We start from the raw sequence: 20086 nt of genomic DNA on the forward strand, positions 1-20086 counted from the left end.
GAAGGGAGTTAGATATGCGACAGTTTGATCATGTCGAGTAGATAATGGACATGATATCTACTCGGTTTAGTCCAAGCGTGATAGCCGAGGTATGCAAGGTCCGACCGAGATAAACAATAGCAGTGTTAGATCATGATATGATGTGGCATTTACCCAACTCATGTACCGGAGAGCGATAAGACTCCGTTGTTACTCTGTCTTTCCCATGCGGTTGATTGCCACGCGTCTATTCCCCAGTCGCGTCTTTTTGTCTGGTTGCCAGTCTAGCTTTCCGTTTCAGCTGTGTTTGATACACTCCTCACTACTCGAGCACTACCCATAAAATATCTCCACACATCGCCTTTGACATCCCTTTCATCGGCTCATGAGGCTTAGTGGTAGTCATCTCCACCTCATCACCATCACCATCGCTACTCGACACACTCACTCCCTCAGAGGAAACAGGCGTATATAGTCGCTCCTCAATAGCAACACCCGGGTTGTCGATCAACTCACACACTTCATATAACGCACGGACACGATTTCTGTTACCTATTCATCTCATCACCTGCACACCTACATTGCCAGCACACTCCACCGACTCTCGTTGGATCATCACATATAACTCTCTTTTTCCATTCATAACATACCTAGCATATATACCCAAGCAAGATGTCATCATCGATATATACAAAGGGGACGAGAGTATGGTTACCTGATCCTCATACAGGATGGGTAGCAGGGACAGTATCGTCTTTGACGTTACCGTCTGACGAGGCATCTTCATCGGAATGCACTATGGTGATAACGTATGAGACCGATGCCAATACGACGAAAACACTCAAATTCCCATACTCCGTTATTCAAGCTGCCAGCGCGGATGCCGTGTCAGGTAATATACAGCCCTCTACACCACCTCCAGGTCAAGATCAATTGCCACCGTTGAGGAATCCACCGTTATTGGAAAGTTCAGAAGATCTCGCTAGTTTGAGTAACTTGAATGAACCTTCAGGTGAGCCCACAATCCCCTCCTGTAGCTCTTGCTAGTCTACATGATAGTGCTAACCTCGACTCATTTGCAAGTCCTCCATGCCATTGCTACGAGATATAGTAGACATCTACCATATACCTACTCTGGTATCGTACTGGTGAGCTACCTCTTCAGGACTGGACCCTCGGTCAACAGCTGACGGGAATAACATCTTTAGGTCGCCTTAAACCCGTTCAGTCCTCTAGCGATCTGTAAGTTGCACTTTTAGGCCCGAATAGGTATAGGAATGCCAGCTGATTTTTGTCTCGCTCTAGATGGCCCTGAGATTATCCAAGCTTATTCTGGTAGGAAGAAGGGAGAGCTCGAACCGCACTTATTCGCTATCGCCGAAGAAGCTTTAGATTGTATGAGACGTGGTTCTGGAAAAGGAGGAACGGATCCTACAGGTGCAGGAGATCAGACCATCGTGGTCAGTGGAGAAAGGTGAGTGAAGCTCGATCCTTGAACGATTTCTCTCACTTCATCATTCGACTGGGCATACTATGAAAGTGGACCCTTCGCTGATGTAAGCTACATCATACTCAATAGTGGAGCAGGTAAAACCGTATCAGCCAAATTCATCTTGCGATATTTCGCCTCAGTAGACGATCCGACCAAATCAGAAAATTCAGGTGGAAGGCGCAGAGAGATCGGTGGAGATGATGATGGGATGAGTGAAGTTGAGAAGCAAATCTTGGCTTCGAATCCTATCATGGAAGCTTTTGGTAATGCGAAGACTACAAGGAATGATAATTCTTCAAGGTTCGGTAAATACATTGAGGTGAGTAACAGATTTACTTTGTTCTCGAGGAAAGAGCCCAGACACGAGAGTGAGAAATAGAGACGATTCTGAATATGACTCGAGGTGTCCTATCTGACGGGAATAGTATCGACTGACAACTTTTGATACTTTCATAGATCCTCTTTGACCAAAGTCATGATATCGTTGGAGCAAGAATACGTACCTATCTTCTTGAAAGATCACGTTTAGTGTACCAACCAGAATCAGAGAGGAACTATCACATATTCTATCAACTTCTAGCTGGAGCTCCATCGAAAGAGAAAAAAGATCTGTCTTTGTCGTCCAATCCATCCGATTTCGCATATATGGCAGGCGGAGGACCCACTTCTACGCCTATACCTGGAGTAGACGATTCCAAAGAATTCAGAGAAACTCAAAATGCTTTATCGACCGTTGGAATTTCTGTGGAAAAACAATGGCATATCTTTAGATTGTTAGCTGCGTTGTTGCATATCGGTAATATCAAGATCACCCAGGCTAGAACGGACGCTGTACTTTCCGATGACGATACTGCTTTATCCCTTGCTACCAACTTGCTTGGATTGCCAATAGCGGATTTCAAAAAATGGACAGTGAAGAAACAGCTTATTACCAGGTCGGAGAAGATCGTTACGAATCTTGGATCAGCTCAGGCTATGGTGGTGAGGGATTCGGTAGCGAAGTTCATTTACTCTTGTCTCTTCGATGTGAGTTCAGACTGTCCACCTTGTCCGTGCGATACACCATGTCCTATAGCTGATGAATTTGCTTGTATAGTGGTTGGTCGGGGTCGTCAACGAGAGTTTGTTAGGCGAAGGAGGTGAAGGTGCTAAGAAAGCAACCAAATTCATCGGTGTTCTTGATATTGTAGGTTGGGTTCTCGATTATACCTGTATGATCTGACACTTGACACTGCTTTGACAGTACGGTTTCGAGCACTTCAAGAAGGTAAGCTTGGTTTTGTATACTTGCATCTGCTGGAAATTGGCTGATGAAATCCTTAGAACTCCTTCGAGCAATTCTGTATTAATTGGGCAAACGAGAAATTGCAACAAGAATTCAACGCTCATGTATTCAAGGTAAGTGAAGCTGTGAATTTGGCTTCGAACAGCTACTGATTGGATGCTGTCTTCAGCTTGAACAAGAAGAATACGTGCGAGAAGAGATTAATTGGACTTTCATTGAGTTTGCCGATAACCAAGCTTGTATCGATGTCATCGAAGGCAAGATGGGTATTCTTACCTTACTCGATGAAGAATCTAGATTACCTGCCGGAGCCGATGCGTCATTCGCCAATAAGCTTCATCAACAACTCACCAAACCTGAACAGAAAGAAGTGTTCAAAAAACCTCGATTCAATCAGAATGCTTTCACCATCACTCATTATGCTCATGATGTCACATATGATGTTGATGGATTCATTGATAAGAACAGGGATACCGTACCAGATGAACATTTGGCATTGCTGCAAAACTCCTCAAATGAATTCCTCCGAGAGGTGTTGGACGCAGCCTTGACAGCGGCAAACACAGCGAAACCTAATGGTGATCAAACGAAGACCGCTGCTTCGGCTGGACCAGGTCCAGCCAAGAGAGTCGGAGCAGCCACAAGAAAACCTACACTTGGATCCATCTTCAAACATTCCTTGATCAGCTTGATGGATACTATCAATAACACCAACGTTCATTACATCAGATGTATCAAGCCTAATGAAATGAAGAAAGCATGGGAATTGGAACCCCAACAAGTACTGGCGCAATTGAGAGCTTGTGGTGTTTTGGAAACTATCAGGATCAGTTGTGCTGGTTATCCATCAAGATGGACATTTGAAGAATTTGCTGAGAGGTGAGCGAGGAGATCCACTCCATATCATCTCCCCTGCTCACTAGAGCAGCAGCAAGCTGACTGGAAAATTTAAATGTGATTTACAGATACTACATGCTCGTCTCATCGAAAGAATGGTCTTCCAACACAGATTACAAAGGACTTTGTTCGCTCATCCTCCAAAAGACCCTCAAAGACGAAGACAAGTATCAAATGGGTCTAACCAAAATCTTCTTCCGAGCGGGAATGTTGGCATTCCTCGAATCTGTCAGAACCCAACGATTGAATGAACTAGTCACGCTAGTCCAGAAGAACGTTAGGAGGAGGATTGCCTATAAACATTATCAAACGCTTAGAGTGTCTACTATCAAGATCCAATCTTGGTATAGAGGTATACTAGCCAGAAGGTTTGTGGAGGAGAAGAAGAAAGAATCTGCTGCGATCAAGATACAGAAAGTTGCGAGAGGGTATCTGGCGAGGAAGAGGTACACGGAGATCAGGAATGCCGTTGTTAAGATCCAAGCTGGTGAGTCGATCTGCCTTCCTTACAATTCACAACTCTTTTTTTTTTAATACAGATAATCAAGTATATTGTCAATGAAAAAGGGCTATCGATGCTAACTTTCTCTGACAGTTGTCCGAGGTCATCATGCTAGAAAGAGAGCACTTGAGGAAAGGACATTATCGGCTGTCCTCAAACTCCAATCCCTCTTCCGAGGACTGTAAGTCAAAATTTGCATGCTAAGTAATGGCGACATAGCTTACCACACATCCATCATACAGCTCCGTTCGTCGCAACTATCTGGCTCAAATACGCAAAGTCGTCGTTCTGCAATCCCAATGGCGTCGTAAACTTGCCGTACAAGAACTTCGAGGTCTCAAAGCGGAAGCTAAATCAGCTAGCAAATTCAAAGAAATCTCCTACCAACTCGAGAACAAGGTGGTCGAGCTTACTCAAAACCTCCAAAAGCGAACTGCCGATAACAAAGAATTATCCAGCAAGATCAAAACCCTTGAACGACAGATCGAGTCATGGCAAACCAAACATGATGAGATCGCTACCAAAGCTAAAGGCCATGAGGCTGAATTAGCTAAACCTACCGTACCTCTCAGTCAATTCGAAGAAGCGCTAGCTGCTAAAGCTGAAACGGATGCTCAACTGAAAGAAACCGCAGAAAGAGTTGCCGAGCAAGAGAAGGAAATCAGTCGACTGACAGCTGAATTATCTGCTCAAGCTGCTGAGATGGAGGAGAAACAATTCACTATCGATACTGCGGCAGCTAAGAACATTGAAGATCAGAATACTATTGCTGGTCTCAGAGCTGAATTAGCTTCGACGAAAGAGCAGATTTCCCGACATAATACTCTGAATGCCTTGACAAAGAATGAAAGGCAGCGAGAGCCACCTACATCACCTACCCAACCTCACGGCTTAAGGGCGTTACAGGAATTAGGAGTGAACTCTGAACGACAACCATCTTCGTCCAGACGAAGAAATAGGAGACACTCGACGACCGGTACCGGACCTTCCAACCATGCTCGAAACTTATCTGATGAGATCACTTCATTCAAGAAGAACAATGTGAACAATCCCCGAGCTGTATCTGTCATGTTCCCACCTAATGGACCAGTACGACCAAGAGATTCATCTGGATTACCATTGCCCACGGTGCTAGACAATGCCTCGGACGAGATGATCAGATTGCTGGAAGATGAGGCACCATTAGATGAAGATGTGTTACAAGGATTGATATACCAACTAAAGATCCCTCAACCATCTCTGCACAATACCCCGTCGGCCAAGGAGGTGATCTTCCCAGCTCACTTGATCAGTCTGGTAAGCAACGAGATGTGGAAACAGGGCATGATAACGGAGAGTGAGAGGTTCTTGGCGAATGTGATGCAAGCTATTCAGCAGCATGTAATCGTGAGTGCTCAATCCTCAGTTCATCATGTCAATGCTAAGGGAGATGTGCCGCTGACTTTGTTCCTTGTATGTCGATAGTCATTCAAAGGTGAAGATATCATTATGCCCGGTGTATTTTGGTTATCCAACGTACAAGAAGTCCTATCGTTCATCTGTGTCGCCGAACAAGATGCTGCTCAAGGATATGGACCAGGATTCGATTCTGCCGACAATTCCAACATCGATTTCGAGACTTATGAACGTCTAATTGGAATCGTCAAACATGACTTGGATTCTTTGGAATATAACATCTACTTCTCGACAATGTTGGAGATCAAAAAGAAATTAACCAAGATGGTTATACCAGCTTTGATCGAATCCCAATCTTTACCAGGTTTCATCACTGCCGATGGAACTGGCAAGATGTTCTCGAGGATGTTATCTGGTATGGGATCCAACGCCCAACCTACAGCCACAATGGATGATATCTTGAATCTGTTGAACAAAGTTTGGAAATGCCTCAAGAGCTATTACATGGAGGAGAGTGTAATGCAACAGGTCGTCACGGAGTTGCTGAAGTTGATAGGTCAAATTGCGTTTAATGATTTGATAATGAGAAGGAACTTTTGTTCGTGGAAGAGAGGTAAGTGAAGTTTTCTGACGATATGGTAATAGGGTGATACTGATGTCTTGGTGGGAAAATTTAGCGATGCAAATCCAATACAACATTACTAGGATTGAAGGTAAGTTGTTGCTGCGTCTAGTACATGTGAAGTCAACTGACGGTGTTTCACTGTGCTTTTACAGAATGGTGTAAATCCCATGAAATGCCTGAAGGGCTACTGCAACTTGAACATCTCATGCAAGCTACCAAGTTGTTACAATTGAAGAAGGTGAGTTGGACTGTCGCCATACATGCCCAATGATCTAACTTTGGAGGATTTGGTTGAATCACGTCTTCCTCTAATCGAATGATGCTAATTTCCTTTTGTCATTGTTACAGGCAACGATGGGCGATATTGAAATCCTCTTTGACGTCTGCTGGATTCTCTCACCTTCTCAAATCCAAAAACTCATCTCTCAATACCATAATGCAGATTATGAAGCTCCCATTTCCAACGAGATCTTAAAAGCTGTCGCGGCGAGGGTGAAACCTGATGATAAATCGGATCATCTACTGTTGACTCCTGAGACGGATGAAGTGGGACCTTACCAATTACCTCCTCCTAGAGAGATAGCAGGGTTGGAGACTTGTGAGCGCCTTTTCGCCTCCAAAATTCACAAAATTGTGCGCAATGCTAATTATTGTGTGTCATCAAATAGACGTTCCTGCTTGGTTGAACGTACCGGTCATAAGAAGATTAGCTATGCACGTGTCGTAGTGAGGGAGGACATTTGCTGTGATCTATTCATCATACACTATACATATACATAAATAGATACGGACAGGAATTGAGAAAGGTGCTAAGTCTTGATCTTGGTCTTGGGTTCTTGGATTATTGGTGCTGTATGGGTCTGGGTCAGATTTTAGAATATATAGTATGAGCTCCAGAGCTTCGATCACATTGTATGTGATTAGACGATTAATGTACTTAATGTGTTTTCCTGTTATCATCCTTGGTTTTTGGTCTGGGTACACTTAACCTTTTCATGAATTCCAATGAATACGGTCATCAGATCGCATCCAGAGCCAATTCAATTGGCATTGTTATTGAAGTGTCAGGTCATTGTCGTGCAAGTAACATTCGACGAAATAGGTAGGTATTTATTTATATCATCTAATGGGATCTCTGGGTATATATAAAAGTCGTACCGAAGATGTGCCGATGGTAGAAAAGGTTATACGACAAAACTACATTTTCATTTTTCATCCTCCACGTTCACTTTCACTTAAATCTTCTAGATCTAGGATTCGGTATCCTACACAATATTTATGTTTATTACAGAATTAATCATCTTATCTCTTTTGACCTTTATACCTTTCTGCTCAATCTGTTCCGAAGCTGTTCAAAATTAATTCTCACTATTTCAACAAGAAAGACCCATTAATCAGTATCAGTATCAGTATCATTATCGGTATATCATATTCTTATATTATTCCAACATCCAACATCCAATATCCAACATGATCATGACAACTTCTCGACTCACGGAATTCTGAAAACTGTAATTTCCTGTTGTTTGAAATACCTTCTATTCTCTTCATCTATCAATACCAAATTCAAATAATACCTCGTCGAGAACTTCTTATTTACATCTCTGAACGTCGGAGTCAATTCGAATCCACCTAAGAACAACCTTATTGGAATTGTCTCGCCACGGACGGGTGCTCCATCCATAATTTCGAATTTGGTTATGGTCTCCGATTCGTTATATTGATTTGGAGGTGCACCGGTGGTTTCACGTCGGATGATGGATAGTTCCATGTGTTTGATTTTGATTCGGACGAGGAGGAAGTAGATTTTACCTACTATGACGTCTTTGAGATGATATCTATATTGATGATAGGTAGAATAAGTCAGCTAACGTAACTTTGGTGGGACTTGACCTCCTGTGGACAGACCATGATATAGATCGAGAAAGAGAGAGAAAGACAGAGTGATCGTGGCACTCTGTCTAAACGCCGTCTCCTCTGAAGGGAAGTCAACGATAATGGAGCAACACTCACTTGGCCTTGTTGTACTCAAACTCAATATGCAGACAATCCTCTATACCAACTTCCATCTTTATACTTGTATTAGCTTCAGGTGGCATACGGTACGAGTGAACCCATATTTCACGTTCTTTCGCAGTACGATTCAACGATACTCGGAGGTAATACCTGATAACAAGACGTATGGTATCAAATCAACTTCTCTGGGAGTAGCATACACCTCTTTCCGTGTGAAAGATAGAGACTCACCGTAGTTTCACGTTGATACCGCTATATGACTCGTACTGCTTCTCTACGTTCTTGAAAGTGAAGTCGAATGTTTGAGCCTGTCGCATCTCCCCTGCTGAGGCTAATTCTTGCGATAATGATACGAATTCGTAGTGGTTTCCTCTATCGTAGAATAGTTCTGAGATTGCAATCACGTGAAGGGAAAGAGAAGATATTGTGTCATGAGGAGCATACATATGTATGTATACCGAGACGTAGAAAGTGTGGGAGTTGTGAGAGATGATAAAGAGAGCAATACTCAATGTCAGCATCGAAACAGAATTTCGGAGATAGGTGTAATGAAAAGCGACATACCTATCGATCCGATAAGCTCAATTCGTATACCGTCGTGCTGAAATTTACGGCCGTCTTTCACTCTAACGTTGACCTAGAGCAGGTGACAACGGGGATGATCAGTAAATTTGTCTCACCTAGAAGATTAAGGAGCGATAAATGGGATGTATAGATTCAAGTCCAATTGCCCCATGATGGCCGGTCCTACCACTATCTCCTGACAGACATCTTTCCTGCACCCGCTACATCAGAAACCTCGAGGGTATCGAGGGTATATGTCCATACCCTTCTGAATATAGTGCTATAGTCGTGGCCGTTGACAGACTGAAGCAAAGCGACAACACTCACCTGACCCGTCACACTCTCCCCATCATAATAAACAGGACACATCTCTCTCTTATCTTTATCACCTTTCACTTCCACCTGTCTCCTCTCATCTTCGCCTGCCAATTTGATCTCTATCTCCACTGGTGATCCGGAGAAGTTGAAGAACGATGCCATGTTGGCGGAAGTGATTGGTCGAATACGTCAATTGGTGGATTTGGGCTGAGAGGTTGGAAGGCGATTGAATAGTGTCTGTCTCTCAACGGATTAGAAAGCTGCTGATAGATACCACTAAGACCAGCCGGTCTATATTCCAAGAATCTGAAAGGTATGTATGATGTGTACGATGTGTACGATCCTTATAATCTGTTTCCAATTACAACTTATCTGTCATGTTCAATGTCATCAACAAGCTCGTCATTATCATCAAGCTGACACCGACAATGACACTGCCACCGTGCACCGGTACAACACCCAATCCACCCGTGATATTCGACCGTGGGAAAGTAGGGGTGTATCGCCAATGCCGTAAAGAGGGTGAAAGGAATGCGGGTTCCCCATTCCAAAGATGATTCATGTTCATGTCCATGTCCATGTCCGTGCAGATCCCATGTTTTCACTCTTCTTCTTCTCTCATTTACTCGCGAGTTCCATACAACAGGAACAAATGACCCCAGCAACATGGACGAATCAGCTCTAGAGTCCCACTACAACTCTTGGACAGCTATTGGGTGAGTGTCCACTCGCTACAAATTTCCGGTGGAGAAATTCAGCTGAGGATCATTCTACCCCGCTGTTTCAGGCAAACCTCCAACCAACTCATCCTGTATCATCCACCTTCTCACGCACTCCAAGTCCAACCTCATCCTTCTTCTTCCTCTACTAGGGTCGATTCCAGCGCGAACGTCGAACCATCCAGGAGGAGACCACTTAGACTTCTCGGTGGCCTGAGTGATAGCGAAGTACCTATAGAAAGTATAACGACTGTCCCTCACTGTCCCTATTGTTCACAGCCCCTGCCAGCAATCACCACTGCCGACCCTCATTCTACCCCTCATCCCAGTCATGAGGCAGATGACACCAGAGGAAGACTGGGTAAACAGAAGTATTTCCGTATCCTCGAACAAGCTCACGAAGGCTCGAGACCCCCTTCTCCCACACCCTCCACACCGTCTACACCGAGGAAGCGGTACAAAACCCCATTAATGGAACAGGATGAGGATGATGAATTGGACGAAGCTGATTTCCCAGCTAGAGGGTACTATGATAGATTCTTTCGAGAGGAATGTAAGCTCGGTATGGGTGCTGAAGGAAGTGTGTTTTTGGCTACTCATGTCATTGGCGGGAATGTCCTGGGTGAGTAAGTGAACATGAATATCCCTTTAGATATTATCGGAGTCACGCTATCAGGTTGGTCGTCGACTTATATTGTCTTTTTGACTTTGGCAGGAACGTATGCTGTAAAGAAAATAGCAGTGGGAAGATCCAAATCGTACTTGTTCAAGATGTTAAGAGAGGTCAGACTGTTAGAGGCTCTGAGACACCCCAATATAATACCGTATCATCATTCATGGATAGATGTGACTAGGTTCTCCAAGTGAGTTATCCAAGCCCTGCTCCGATTGCATTTCTTCTAGCTCTTTAGCTCCACATACCAAACAGACAAGTATATAGTGATCTCTAATCTAGAGCCAGCAAATATGCTAAATATCTTTAATCTCACCTTTGATCAGCTTCGGTCCACCTATCGTGGCTCTCCACGTCTTAATGCAATACGCAACAGCAGGCAACCTCGATACCTACCTCCTTACTCGATCACATACCAATCAACCTCGACCAGACCTGTCCGCAGGGGATATAGCAGATTCAGAATCTCTCGGACAATTACCGAAGGCAGAACGGATAAAAGCTTTCAAAAGACGTAGACAGAGTGCAGCGGAAGGTACGGCAGGAAATAGAAAAAGAAGGATGAAAGAGATGAGAGGGGTGTTATTATTAGGTATGGAGGAGATCATGAAGCTATTTGGGGATGTGGTGGAGGGATTGGCTTTTCTTGTGAGTACGCAAGATTTTTTGATCATAAAGTCACACAGGAGAAAAGGGAAGCCTAGAACTGAGATAAGATACTTGAGCGAGACATGTGCACAGTGATAACGATGCTTACAATCTCGTCTGTATCCCAGCACGCAAATTCAATTCTCCATCTGGATTTGAAATGCTCGAATGTCCTTCTGCATTGGGAAGAGGGACAACTCATGTGAGCAGTACCTGTCGGTCCCTATATCCCATACTGACGAACACTGAGCTTGTCTTTGTCTCGATGCAGCCCTAAAGCCCTAATATCTGACTTCGGTACCTCTGAAGAGATGCTACGGGGCAAAAGGGAAAGAACAGGTCATACGGGGACTATGGAGTGAGTCGTTTCTCTACTTCGTTGACGTATGACAGACAAGACCGCTGATTGACATGTGGTATAGATACATGGTATGTCAGCTTTACGTTGGTTCTCGAAGCCATTTAGCTGATACAGGTCGACTAGGCACCTGAAACCCTCATACAGGATACTCATGGCAATTGGAGACCTTCAGACTCCCATGCTGATATGTGGTCATTGGGTATGTTACTCTAATAAAAATCGTATCAGATGATTCTCGGTCTGGATGACTGTCATTCCGTTCAGCTGACAAAGCTTTTTGTGTTGTGTAGGGATGATCCTACACAAAATGTTATTCCTCCATCTACCATATCCCGATACAGAGGATTACGATGCTTTGCATAAGGAGATCATTGCTTATCCAGGGTGAGTTGAAACGATCTCGCTCTCTCATCTGAGATCGATTGAAGTTATCTTGCAGCCCTATTGAGTGGCTCCTTCGTGATCGGCTTACTAAGTGCTGCTTGTCGATAGGTTTATACCTACTACCGAGATCATCCAATCTCTCGAAAGGCGCCACATACCGAGAGACCTTCTGGTCCTGCTCAGTAAGTTGGAAAGTCTTGTACCTGAAGACCGACCAGGTGCAGAGAAAGTCAGGGCGAGATTGAAGAATCTTGTGAGTTGTCAAGGTATGAAAATCAGAATATCCAACTTGGACAAAGTTCCTCTGTAGATGGAATGCGCCGTTCATTCGTTTCTCCTCATTCTCACATCTTGGTTGCAATCTGTGTATCTTGTTGACTCAAGGCTGATGATATGGATAGGAAAACAAGATTCGCTCCACTCCGTCTACGTTATCTTCTAAGGCTGGTGAATTGGTTAGAAGATTCGCTTCCCCCTGGACTTTCGAAAATCCATCAGAGGATCAAGCTGAAGTGGGTGTTTCCTTCAGCTGAATGTTATCCTTGCGTCTCAAGGTGAGATATCAGCTGATGTATGCTTAACAATAGCGAAACCCTCCACAATCATATTCACCAGTCAAGACTATCTTGGCATTACCCAGTCCTGAGGCTGAGAGGGTGGTAGAACCTTTCGAGACAGGATTTCATAGTCCTTCTCCTGATACAACTACTACTGTCACGCGTAAATCATTACACGGATCACTCGTGAGGTCTGGGCTGAATAGAAGAACCGGAGTGAAGGCCATAAGGATTATAGTGTTTACAATCAAAGTGAGTGTGCCATTTTGGGAGCAAAGGAATTTGATGCTGATTCTGGGATAGGTGATGTCACTTCAACCCAGCGTCGTCAACCGACCTATCCCGTTATCTTACATGGTACTCTTATTGGTTCTGGCGATATTCGAATTGGTCGGTGAAATTCCCCTAGGCTGGTCTGTATTGTTAGGTACGGTACACGTCGGTGTACTGACACATCAGACCTTCGTTGATGGTAAATAGGAAAAAGATTTACACAGAAGATCAACAACTCATGAAAAAGATTTACACAGAAGATCAACAACTCATCAGTGTCAATATCGTGCTTGTTTTTCTTTCATCATATGAATCGAGATTATTCCATATCTTAGCAAATCCCATTAATAAATGTTGATAATTGTAGAAAAACCTATATATCTTTGGTGAACCTCTCAATTAGTTGTTGCTTGTCGATTAACTATTAAACATGTAATCCCATTTTACTTTTCGACGATGTGTTCCATGATGAGCCCATTAGTACGTACATATCAAGCAAATCATCTTTCAGAGAAGTGGTGGTACCAAAAACAACAGACAATATTGTTAGCATTTTCATTGAAGATGCATTTTGAATTATTTATCATCTTGCATTATTATCGATTATCTACATGATATTTCACAAAATATGACAATTCTATTTGAGCCGGAAATCATCCAGTATTTTATGCACCGCCCGTAGCCTAGAGAGGGTATTCGTTAGATCCAACATCGATATTACGATCCACGACAAAGGTACGCAAAAGACTCACTTTATCATATAATGATTTAACGACATCGCCAACTTGTTTCAACGTATCCAAAGCGGTATTGTACATTGGCTAATACCAAACAAGGAATATCAGCAGAATGAAAAGTACGGTATTAATAGAGATAAACTTACATCTTCAACAGGTTCTTCGTACACTTCTAACGTTCCTGCAGATTCGTTCAATACACCATAAAACACTTGATCTAAAATCATCTGACTTAACCTATACACCATTACACATATAATCAGTCAGTCAGACCTCATGCTCAACGACGATGGCAATGATGATGGGAAGACTCACTTCTCCTCAACTACCTGTAAGCTCTGTCCTACCTCCTGAGCAATCCATGATAACTCCACAGCAGAGTATGGTTCGATGACTCTGATGAGATTTTGTTCGAGAAGGGTATCATATAGGTGAGAAAGGTGAGATCGGATCAATGGATCTTGTTGAAGTTCTATTTTCATGAAGTCAGAAAATATAAAATCAGCCATTGTTTTATTATCCTTTAACGATATGTCTCCTCTGATCTCAGTCAACGTCAGAAACGATGGACCACCCTACTCACGCTCTTGATAATCCCTCAAAGCCACTTTGAATTCTTCCAAACTTCTTTCCTTCAATGCCTTGGCGGTAGCTCGCATCGCATCTAGATCTTTACCTGCGTGAGGTGCGGCAGATTTGAGAAGAAGTAGGGGGGGTACGTCGTCGGGCTGGAAATTAGACATGAAAAGAAAATTAGCATCATCTCTCATACTCTTTCCAATTATCACAAGTCAGGATCCTCTAAGATGGTCAAAAGCGACTTCTCCTTTTCCCAGTCTCTTTCAACTATCCTATGGTTTACTCGTCTTACTGTTTTACATCCTCAACCCGAAAGCAATCACTGAACGATCTGGTCAACTCACCAATCCCATCATGATCTTACAAAGCAACATATATTTCAAACTCTTCAAAGCCCTTTGATCCTTCTCGTCAATCTGTGAAAAACCTTCGAACGATTCGAAGAAATAGGAATAACCAGTCTTGTAATCTTTATCATCGGCGTTGATCGCTCCTGATTGCAAATCCAATTGAGCTTGGAGTAAAGGTGGACAGTAGATCGAGTTGGCAGTGGTTCGAGCGGAAGCTAAGGCGGTCTATACATACGAAACACAAAAAAAAAGCAAATTAGCACAATACGATCAGTTAGCTCAAAAACTTCCTTAGCATGAAGGGTGAAATAAAGGGCTATGATGTGAAAGTACTTACCTTGGCTCTAGGTAGATTCTGTATAGCATGAGCCGCTCTAGATTCCAACAAGTATACCTCAGTCAAAATGATCTTGTCGTCTAGTTGTTTGAGTTCTTTCAGGAGGTTTTCAGTCATCGTTAATGCTGTTCTGTATTGTTCAGAATCCAATTGACTATTGGCGAAAATTAGCTATGCCAATCTATCTCGAATCAAATAATGATAGAAAACGAGATGAAGGCTGATATTTGTAAAGCCGTACTTACAGTCCAACCAATTTGATTTCCAATGATTGTCTCAAAAATACTCGTTTCTCCTCCCTGGCCCAGGCGATGTTATCGTTCGTCACTTGCATTTGTAATTCTCGGGATGAAGGTGGGAAGTAGTCAATGAGGGTTCGGACTGTTCATGGACATCCCAAGTATCAGCATGTGATGCCCATCATCGTGATTCAGTGGAAAGTTGATGGCATTTATGGCTATATTCCGAGAAGGAAAGACGAAGAGAAAAACGAAAATCGAGCTCACTCAGTTTAGCTGTTTTGGCTTTAGCAATTTGTGACATGAATGTCCTAGAATCCGTGACCAGCTGAGCTAGCTCTTTCGCTTTGCTGGAAGACAGCCATCTGATGAGTTACTCGATTTGCAGAGACGTCCGTGACAGCTCACTTGTGATCCCTGTACAATGCTCCTAGCTTTACCAATGCTGTCTCCTGATCTCGAAGTTCATCTTCGTCGGCTATGTATTCAACAAGCTCAGCTGATTTCTTCCGTTCTCCTCACGATCTTGAGTAGGGCTAAAGACCCAGGGGTAGTTTAGAGAATAAATGGCACCAGACTAACCTGCTTTCTTCGACAGTATGTCCCGGTAGATCTGCTCGGCTCTCGCTGGATCACTCGAAGCTGAGGACGAGGCGGCTTGGAGCTGTGAAGCTGAGGATGATTGTTCGGGCGGTATAGCCATTGTGTCGGTGAGGTGGTCTGTTGTATGAAGTCTGGTCAAGCTATATCATCTATTGAAGGAGATTGATATATATTATATTGCTCTTGTTCTTGTTCTCGATGACGGTCATCAATCAACGCGTAGGTGCAGCTCAGATCAGCTCACTTGGCGGAGGTCACCGCCTGCCCTGGGGAGAAAATAGGATAAAATCATCCTCAAGAATATCGATCCAGTGGAGACCCCACAATTCCGAAGATGATCACCGGGCACTGGAAGATCAAGACTCAGTCGTGAATTCCTCTTCTTACCCTTCTTCCTCTTACTTAGATATACTGATACTCTACCAATAAACAGAAGACCACCGTCCACGTACCAGAATGACGACGAACCTGCCTCTTCCCCAATTCTACTCCCAAACCCTCTCAACTCTTCAACCGATGTTCGATGATACCCTCCCCATCTCAGACTCTTCAACCCAATCAACGCTTACCTCAGCTCTGGACAACCTCTACCTCATACAGCGGATGATCAACTCCCTAGGCGTCTTCTCGGAGAATGAATCGATAGATGAAATAGGAGGGAAGGAAGTAGTCTTTATGAGTGTGAACTGGGTGATAGGAGCTGCTGAGGAGAAAGGAGGTTTGGGTGGAAGGGACGATAGGATATCGACATTACAGAGGGCAGAGGTGAGTCATTTGATGCGCTGCTTACAAGCTTTGAGCTGATTGAAGTGACTGATGTAGACAGCATACGCAAGCTACCTGGAATTACTCAACTCGTACGGCGTTCTGTCATCTGAGGAACAGGCTGAATCGTCGGCCGCTGCGAGTGGACAGAGCTCAGTACCTAAAGATCCAGCTAAGAAGCGAGAGGCGAAGATCAGGCAATATAAGAGGGAAAAGGAGCTGAGGGAGAATATAGCGGTAAATCAAACATGACTTTTGATGTGATGGCCCAGCTGATTTGGTAATCGTTACAGAATTCATTACCCATACAACCTGAATTTTCCTCATCACCTATAACATTCCTCTTGTCCTTACTTCCTTCAACATCCAATCGACCAAGTGCCATACCAAACTCGACTGGGTCCACATCAGTCAACCAGGAAGATTCCGACGAAATATCCAAATCCACTACCATCCTCATCTTACGATTATTACATACACTAACAATCGCATCACTCTCGTCCATTTCGATGGAGATGAAATTGCTCTCCAATGCACCTCCCTCGATCGTACCTTTAGCGGACAGAGATCCCAGGGAAATAAGAAGAGAGGAAGAAGATAGTACTTGGAAATTAGATAGACAACCTTCAAAGTATAAACCACGAGAATTGATATCTGGTAATGGAAGGGTTCTTAGACCGTTTACGATCTTACCTTCAACAAGCAATATGAGTGATAGAGAGAGGTTGAAGAGTGGAGTGTTCAAGCAGAGCTGGAGATTACCTACGATGACTATTGATGAGTATTTGGAAGAAGAGCAGAGGAGGGGAAATATAATTACTGGTGGAGGGTGAGTGACTCTTCTCTCCTGAACTTGAAACCTTGCACAAATTTCATAATAAGCGGAATACTGACTCTCAACAATACTGGTGGTGTGCTGATTTCATTCTCTTGCCCATGTAGCCAAGCATCTTATGACGCACCTACAGAATCTGAACTCTTGGAATTAGCAGCGGAGAACGATGGATCTGCGTTAGCAGAAGAGAAAGCTGAACAGAAGAGATTGAAAGATGAGAATTGGGCTAGGTTCGCGGATGAGAATAAGAAGGGAGCGGGCAATACTATGAATAAGGGTTAGGTGTATCATTGTAAGCATGTAACAAGATGTCTGCTCATATACAATTGAACTCAAGGAGTCTACCGTTATAGAGGATTAATCTTCGGTATTAGCGATTCTGACGATTTCCTGTTTTCATCACTGATATGATCCCGATGAACAATATCCCCTGCATCTTGCTTTGCTGAGGCGCATCAAAGGATCGACCTTCCTTTGTGTACACCAAACCTCGGATATACTGATGACCCCAACGTGTACGATGTTTTGTCTCCTTTGGCTATGGTAGTCCCTGTGATTTTGTGGGTCCGAGGGATGTATACTGGCTGATATAGGAGTTATCTCTCTGCGGGACAACGAGGAGGTATGACAATATTGAACTCGTTGATCCATCCGTAATAATCAGACATGGTCATCGTCTGTTAACCCAAGAAAGAAAAACCTGCACAATCCAATCCCCTTTTTCATGTCGAAATAGATTAAGATAATTGATACTGAAATCAAAATGCCAATCGAACCAATAACAATCCCACTCTCACCCCGTACTCCCTCAGCACTACTATCCTCTCTGATCCTCTCACCTCGACCTCAAGAGGGTATAAGCGGAACGATCATCCCTCAATCGTTGATGGAGATATTATCTCCTATATTACCTTCTTCGTCCTTTCCCTCTGGTTTTGATTTTGGTGGTACTTCACCTTCCAATCAAGATGGTGCTGGTAGGGGGATTGACTTACCTGATTTTCCATTACCTCCTTCTCCTTCACTTTCTTGCTCACATGCGATAAGAGGAGGAGGGAGAAGGAGAGGGGTAGCAGACCAATATCGATCATTAACTTTCCAGGAATCGAAACAACTTGCTGAGATCTTGGTTTCCACTTTCAAACCCCACAAAAAAAACCCAAAGGAATTAATGCGAGTTTCGATAGATCTGGCGTCGAGATTGGATGATTGTGGGATAAAATGGGATAAGCAAAGAAAAGTCATGGGTATTCATTTGAGGGGTTTGTTTGAGATGGGTATGAAGATGAGAGATGGTGAAGGAATGGAGTGAGTACTTGGATTACTTTCTTAATCTCTCAAATACCATCTGGATCTCAAGAGACCTCGCAATGTCTCTTGAGAGGAAGTAAAATCATCTGTAGTGATCTGTCGTACATGACTATATATTGATATCATCTGATGTGCTTTGATAGTATGTACGTCCAAGGGTCTTTCGTGACTACAGCCGAGACACCCCATCCAATAGAATCCAAGTGAGTGGTCAGTCCACCAGCAACTGGATACTTGTTCGGCACTTGACTGACTTTTTTCAGTCCACTACCTATTCCTCTCGCTCAACCTGCTCAAAATCAGCCTGGTTGTTCAATGACCAAACATACTATCCAAGCAGGTCTGTTATCGGCTTTACCAATCAACATCGATTCGTCATCTCCCTCTCGAAGCACAGCGGGACATCGACAGACTCAATCGATTACTTCAATCAAGTCGATTCTCGCTCGACCTAGTAGTGGCATCTCCACTTTGAATGCACCGGGTCAACCTCAAAGTATACTAAGTCCATCAAAACATCGCAGAGTTACCAGTCTGACTCTCAACCATGACACCACCTTTGGACCCGCTATGAGATCACCTACACTCGTAATGCCCTCGGTACCGGCATCCTCCTTCGGTCAGATCCGACCGGGATTCGAACTTCACGAAGGTCTACGAGCCGATGCCAAATTGTTAGAAAGGGAGAGGAAGATTCAAAAATGGAGAGAGAGGAAGAAGAGGGTAGGTTTGAGGATAAGGGTTGACAAGTGAGCAGACTTTCACAATCCAAGTATGCTGCGAGAATCGCTAATGATCTTCACTTTGTTGAATTAGTCATAAATCTCATCAACCATTAACTGCAACTCGATCTGCTATGTCCCACCGATCAGCCTATTCAGCCTATTCAGCAAGAACACCTCGAACCCGAATAGGTTATAAGGCATTCACACCTGTTGGTGCAGCTCTTACAGCTCGTACACCACATACACCTCATACAAGGAGGAGAGGTACTCCATATACCGCTGCCGGTCGAAGGGTTACACCAAGGTATCCTCGAGAATTCACACCTCGACGTGGAAATGGTACGCCCCGGTATCCCACCTTCCGTCAATTACAAGGCGAAGTACCTCATCAAACAGGAAGATTCCAGACGAATTTAATCCAGCATCAACCATACTCTGCCATATCATTTAGGATTCCCAGTCCGCCACTAAGTGGGATGATCAAATCTGCTCATTCAGTTACGAGTGCGTACAAATACCGAATAAAGAAAAAGTTCGGACTTGGGCTAGGCCTATCGGTGAATCTCAACTTGAAAGTTGGTAAGAAGAGTTTCACATTCGGGAACGGGAAACAGCAAAAGGTGGAAAGACCTAGGAGTGGGAGGAAGATGGGTTTCGGAGGATGGGAATTGAGATGATAAAGATGGATAGAAAACCAGTCTACGAGACACCGAGAGGCGGAGAATAAGTTGTATATATATGATAATATTTTAAGAATGGAGACGTGATTCATCTCAGGATATACTAGTGATATACTGCGAACAATCTTTTTGGACTGATTAACGATAGATGAATTCGAGTATGGTTACAGGTGATCATGACTTGGTGTTGTCCTAGTAAAGAACCATGACAACGTACGATATGAGCATGATCACATA

The 20086-nt window shown here is 43.6% G+C and overlaps 6 protein-coding genes across 6 annotated transcripts; 4 read left to right on the forward strand and 2 right to left on the reverse strand.

The window, feature by feature from the left end:
• Positions 1-651: 651 nt before the first annotated feature.
• Positions 652-6902, forward strand: I203_107543 (uncharacterized protein; the record flags this gene model as incomplete). The annotated part of the gene is made up of 18 exons (XM_019145620.1): positions 652-991; positions 1063-1127; positions 1188-1221; positions 1285-1453; positions 1559-1790; positions 1928-2497; positions 2568-2657; positions 2715-2738; positions 2795-2869; positions 2926-3635; positions 3722-4140; positions 4249-4336; positions 4398-5541; positions 5620-6163; positions 6228-6263; positions 6328-6413; positions 6524-6773; positions 6844-6902. The coding sequence occupies 18 exons, from the start codon at positions 652-654 to the stop codon at positions 6900-6902; spliced, it is 4935 nt and encodes a 1644-aa protein (XP_019005439.1).
• Positions 6903-7667: 765 nt separating this feature from the next.
• On the reverse strand, positions 7668-9235 carry I203_107544 (uncharacterized protein; the record flags this gene model as incomplete). The annotated part of the gene is made up of 5 exons (XM_019145621.1): positions 7668-8013; positions 8189-8341; positions 8423-8579; positions 8756-8828; positions 9083-9235. 5 exons carry the CDS (start codon positions 9233-9235, stop codon positions 7668-7670), a joined length of 882 nt encoding a protein of 293 aa, XP_019005440.1.
• A 504-nt stretch (positions 9236-9739) lies between these two features.
• Positions 9740-12895, forward strand: I203_107545 (uncharacterized protein; the record flags this gene model as incomplete). The annotated part of the gene is made up of 13 exons (XM_019145622.1): positions 9740-9789; positions 9861-10414; positions 10508-10655; positions 10792-11113; positions 11242-11315; positions 11385-11471; positions 11536-11542; positions 11598-11673; positions 11765-11858; positions 11967-12111; positions 12260-12370; positions 12446-12667; positions 12719-12895. 13 exons carry the CDS (start codon positions 9740-9742, stop codon positions 12893-12895), a joined length of 2067 nt encoding a protein of 688 aa, XP_019005441.1.
• Positions 12896-13353: 458 nt separating this feature from the next.
• Positions 13354-15633, reverse strand: I203_107546 (uncharacterized protein; the record flags this gene model as incomplete). Its single annotated transcript, XM_019145623.2, has 11 exons — positions 13354-13371; positions 13441-13509; positions 13572-13662; positions 13741-13897; positions 14009-14153; positions 14349-14579; positions 14692-14845; positions 14937-15072; positions 15198-15280; positions 15339-15408; positions 15513-15633. The coding sequence occupies 11 exons, from the start codon at positions 15631-15633 to the stop codon at positions 13354-13356; spliced, it is 1275 nt and encodes a 424-aa protein (XP_019005442.2).
• Positions 15634-15989: 356 nt separating this feature from the next.
• On the forward strand, positions 15990-17415 carry I203_107547 (uncharacterized protein; the record flags this gene model as incomplete). The annotated part of the gene is made up of 4 exons (XM_019145624.1): positions 15990-16298; positions 16356-16535; positions 16592-17127; positions 17241-17415. The coding sequence occupies 4 exons, from the start codon at positions 15990-15992 to the stop codon at positions 17413-17415; spliced, it is 1200 nt and encodes a 399-aa protein (XP_019005443.1).
• A 481-nt stretch (positions 17416-17896) lies between these two features.
• On the forward strand, positions 17897-19846 carry I203_107548 (uncharacterized protein; the record flags this gene model as incomplete). The annotated part of the gene is made up of 4 exons (XM_019145625.1): positions 17897-18441; positions 18588-18647; positions 18708-19193; positions 19261-19846. The coding sequence occupies 4 exons, from the start codon at positions 17897-17899 to the stop codon at positions 19844-19846; spliced, it is 1677 nt and encodes a 558-aa protein (XP_019005444.1).
• Between the last annotated feature and the right edge of the window lie 240 nt (positions 19847-20086).

This window comes from Kwoniella mangroviensis, chromosome 2 (assembly GCF_000507465.2).
Source record: "Kwoniella mangroviensis CBS 8507 chromosome 2, whole genome shotgun sequence".
Lineage (NCBI taxonomy): Eukaryota > Fungi > Basidiomycota > Tremellomycetes > Tremellales > Cryptococcaceae > Kwoniella > Kwoniella mangrovensis.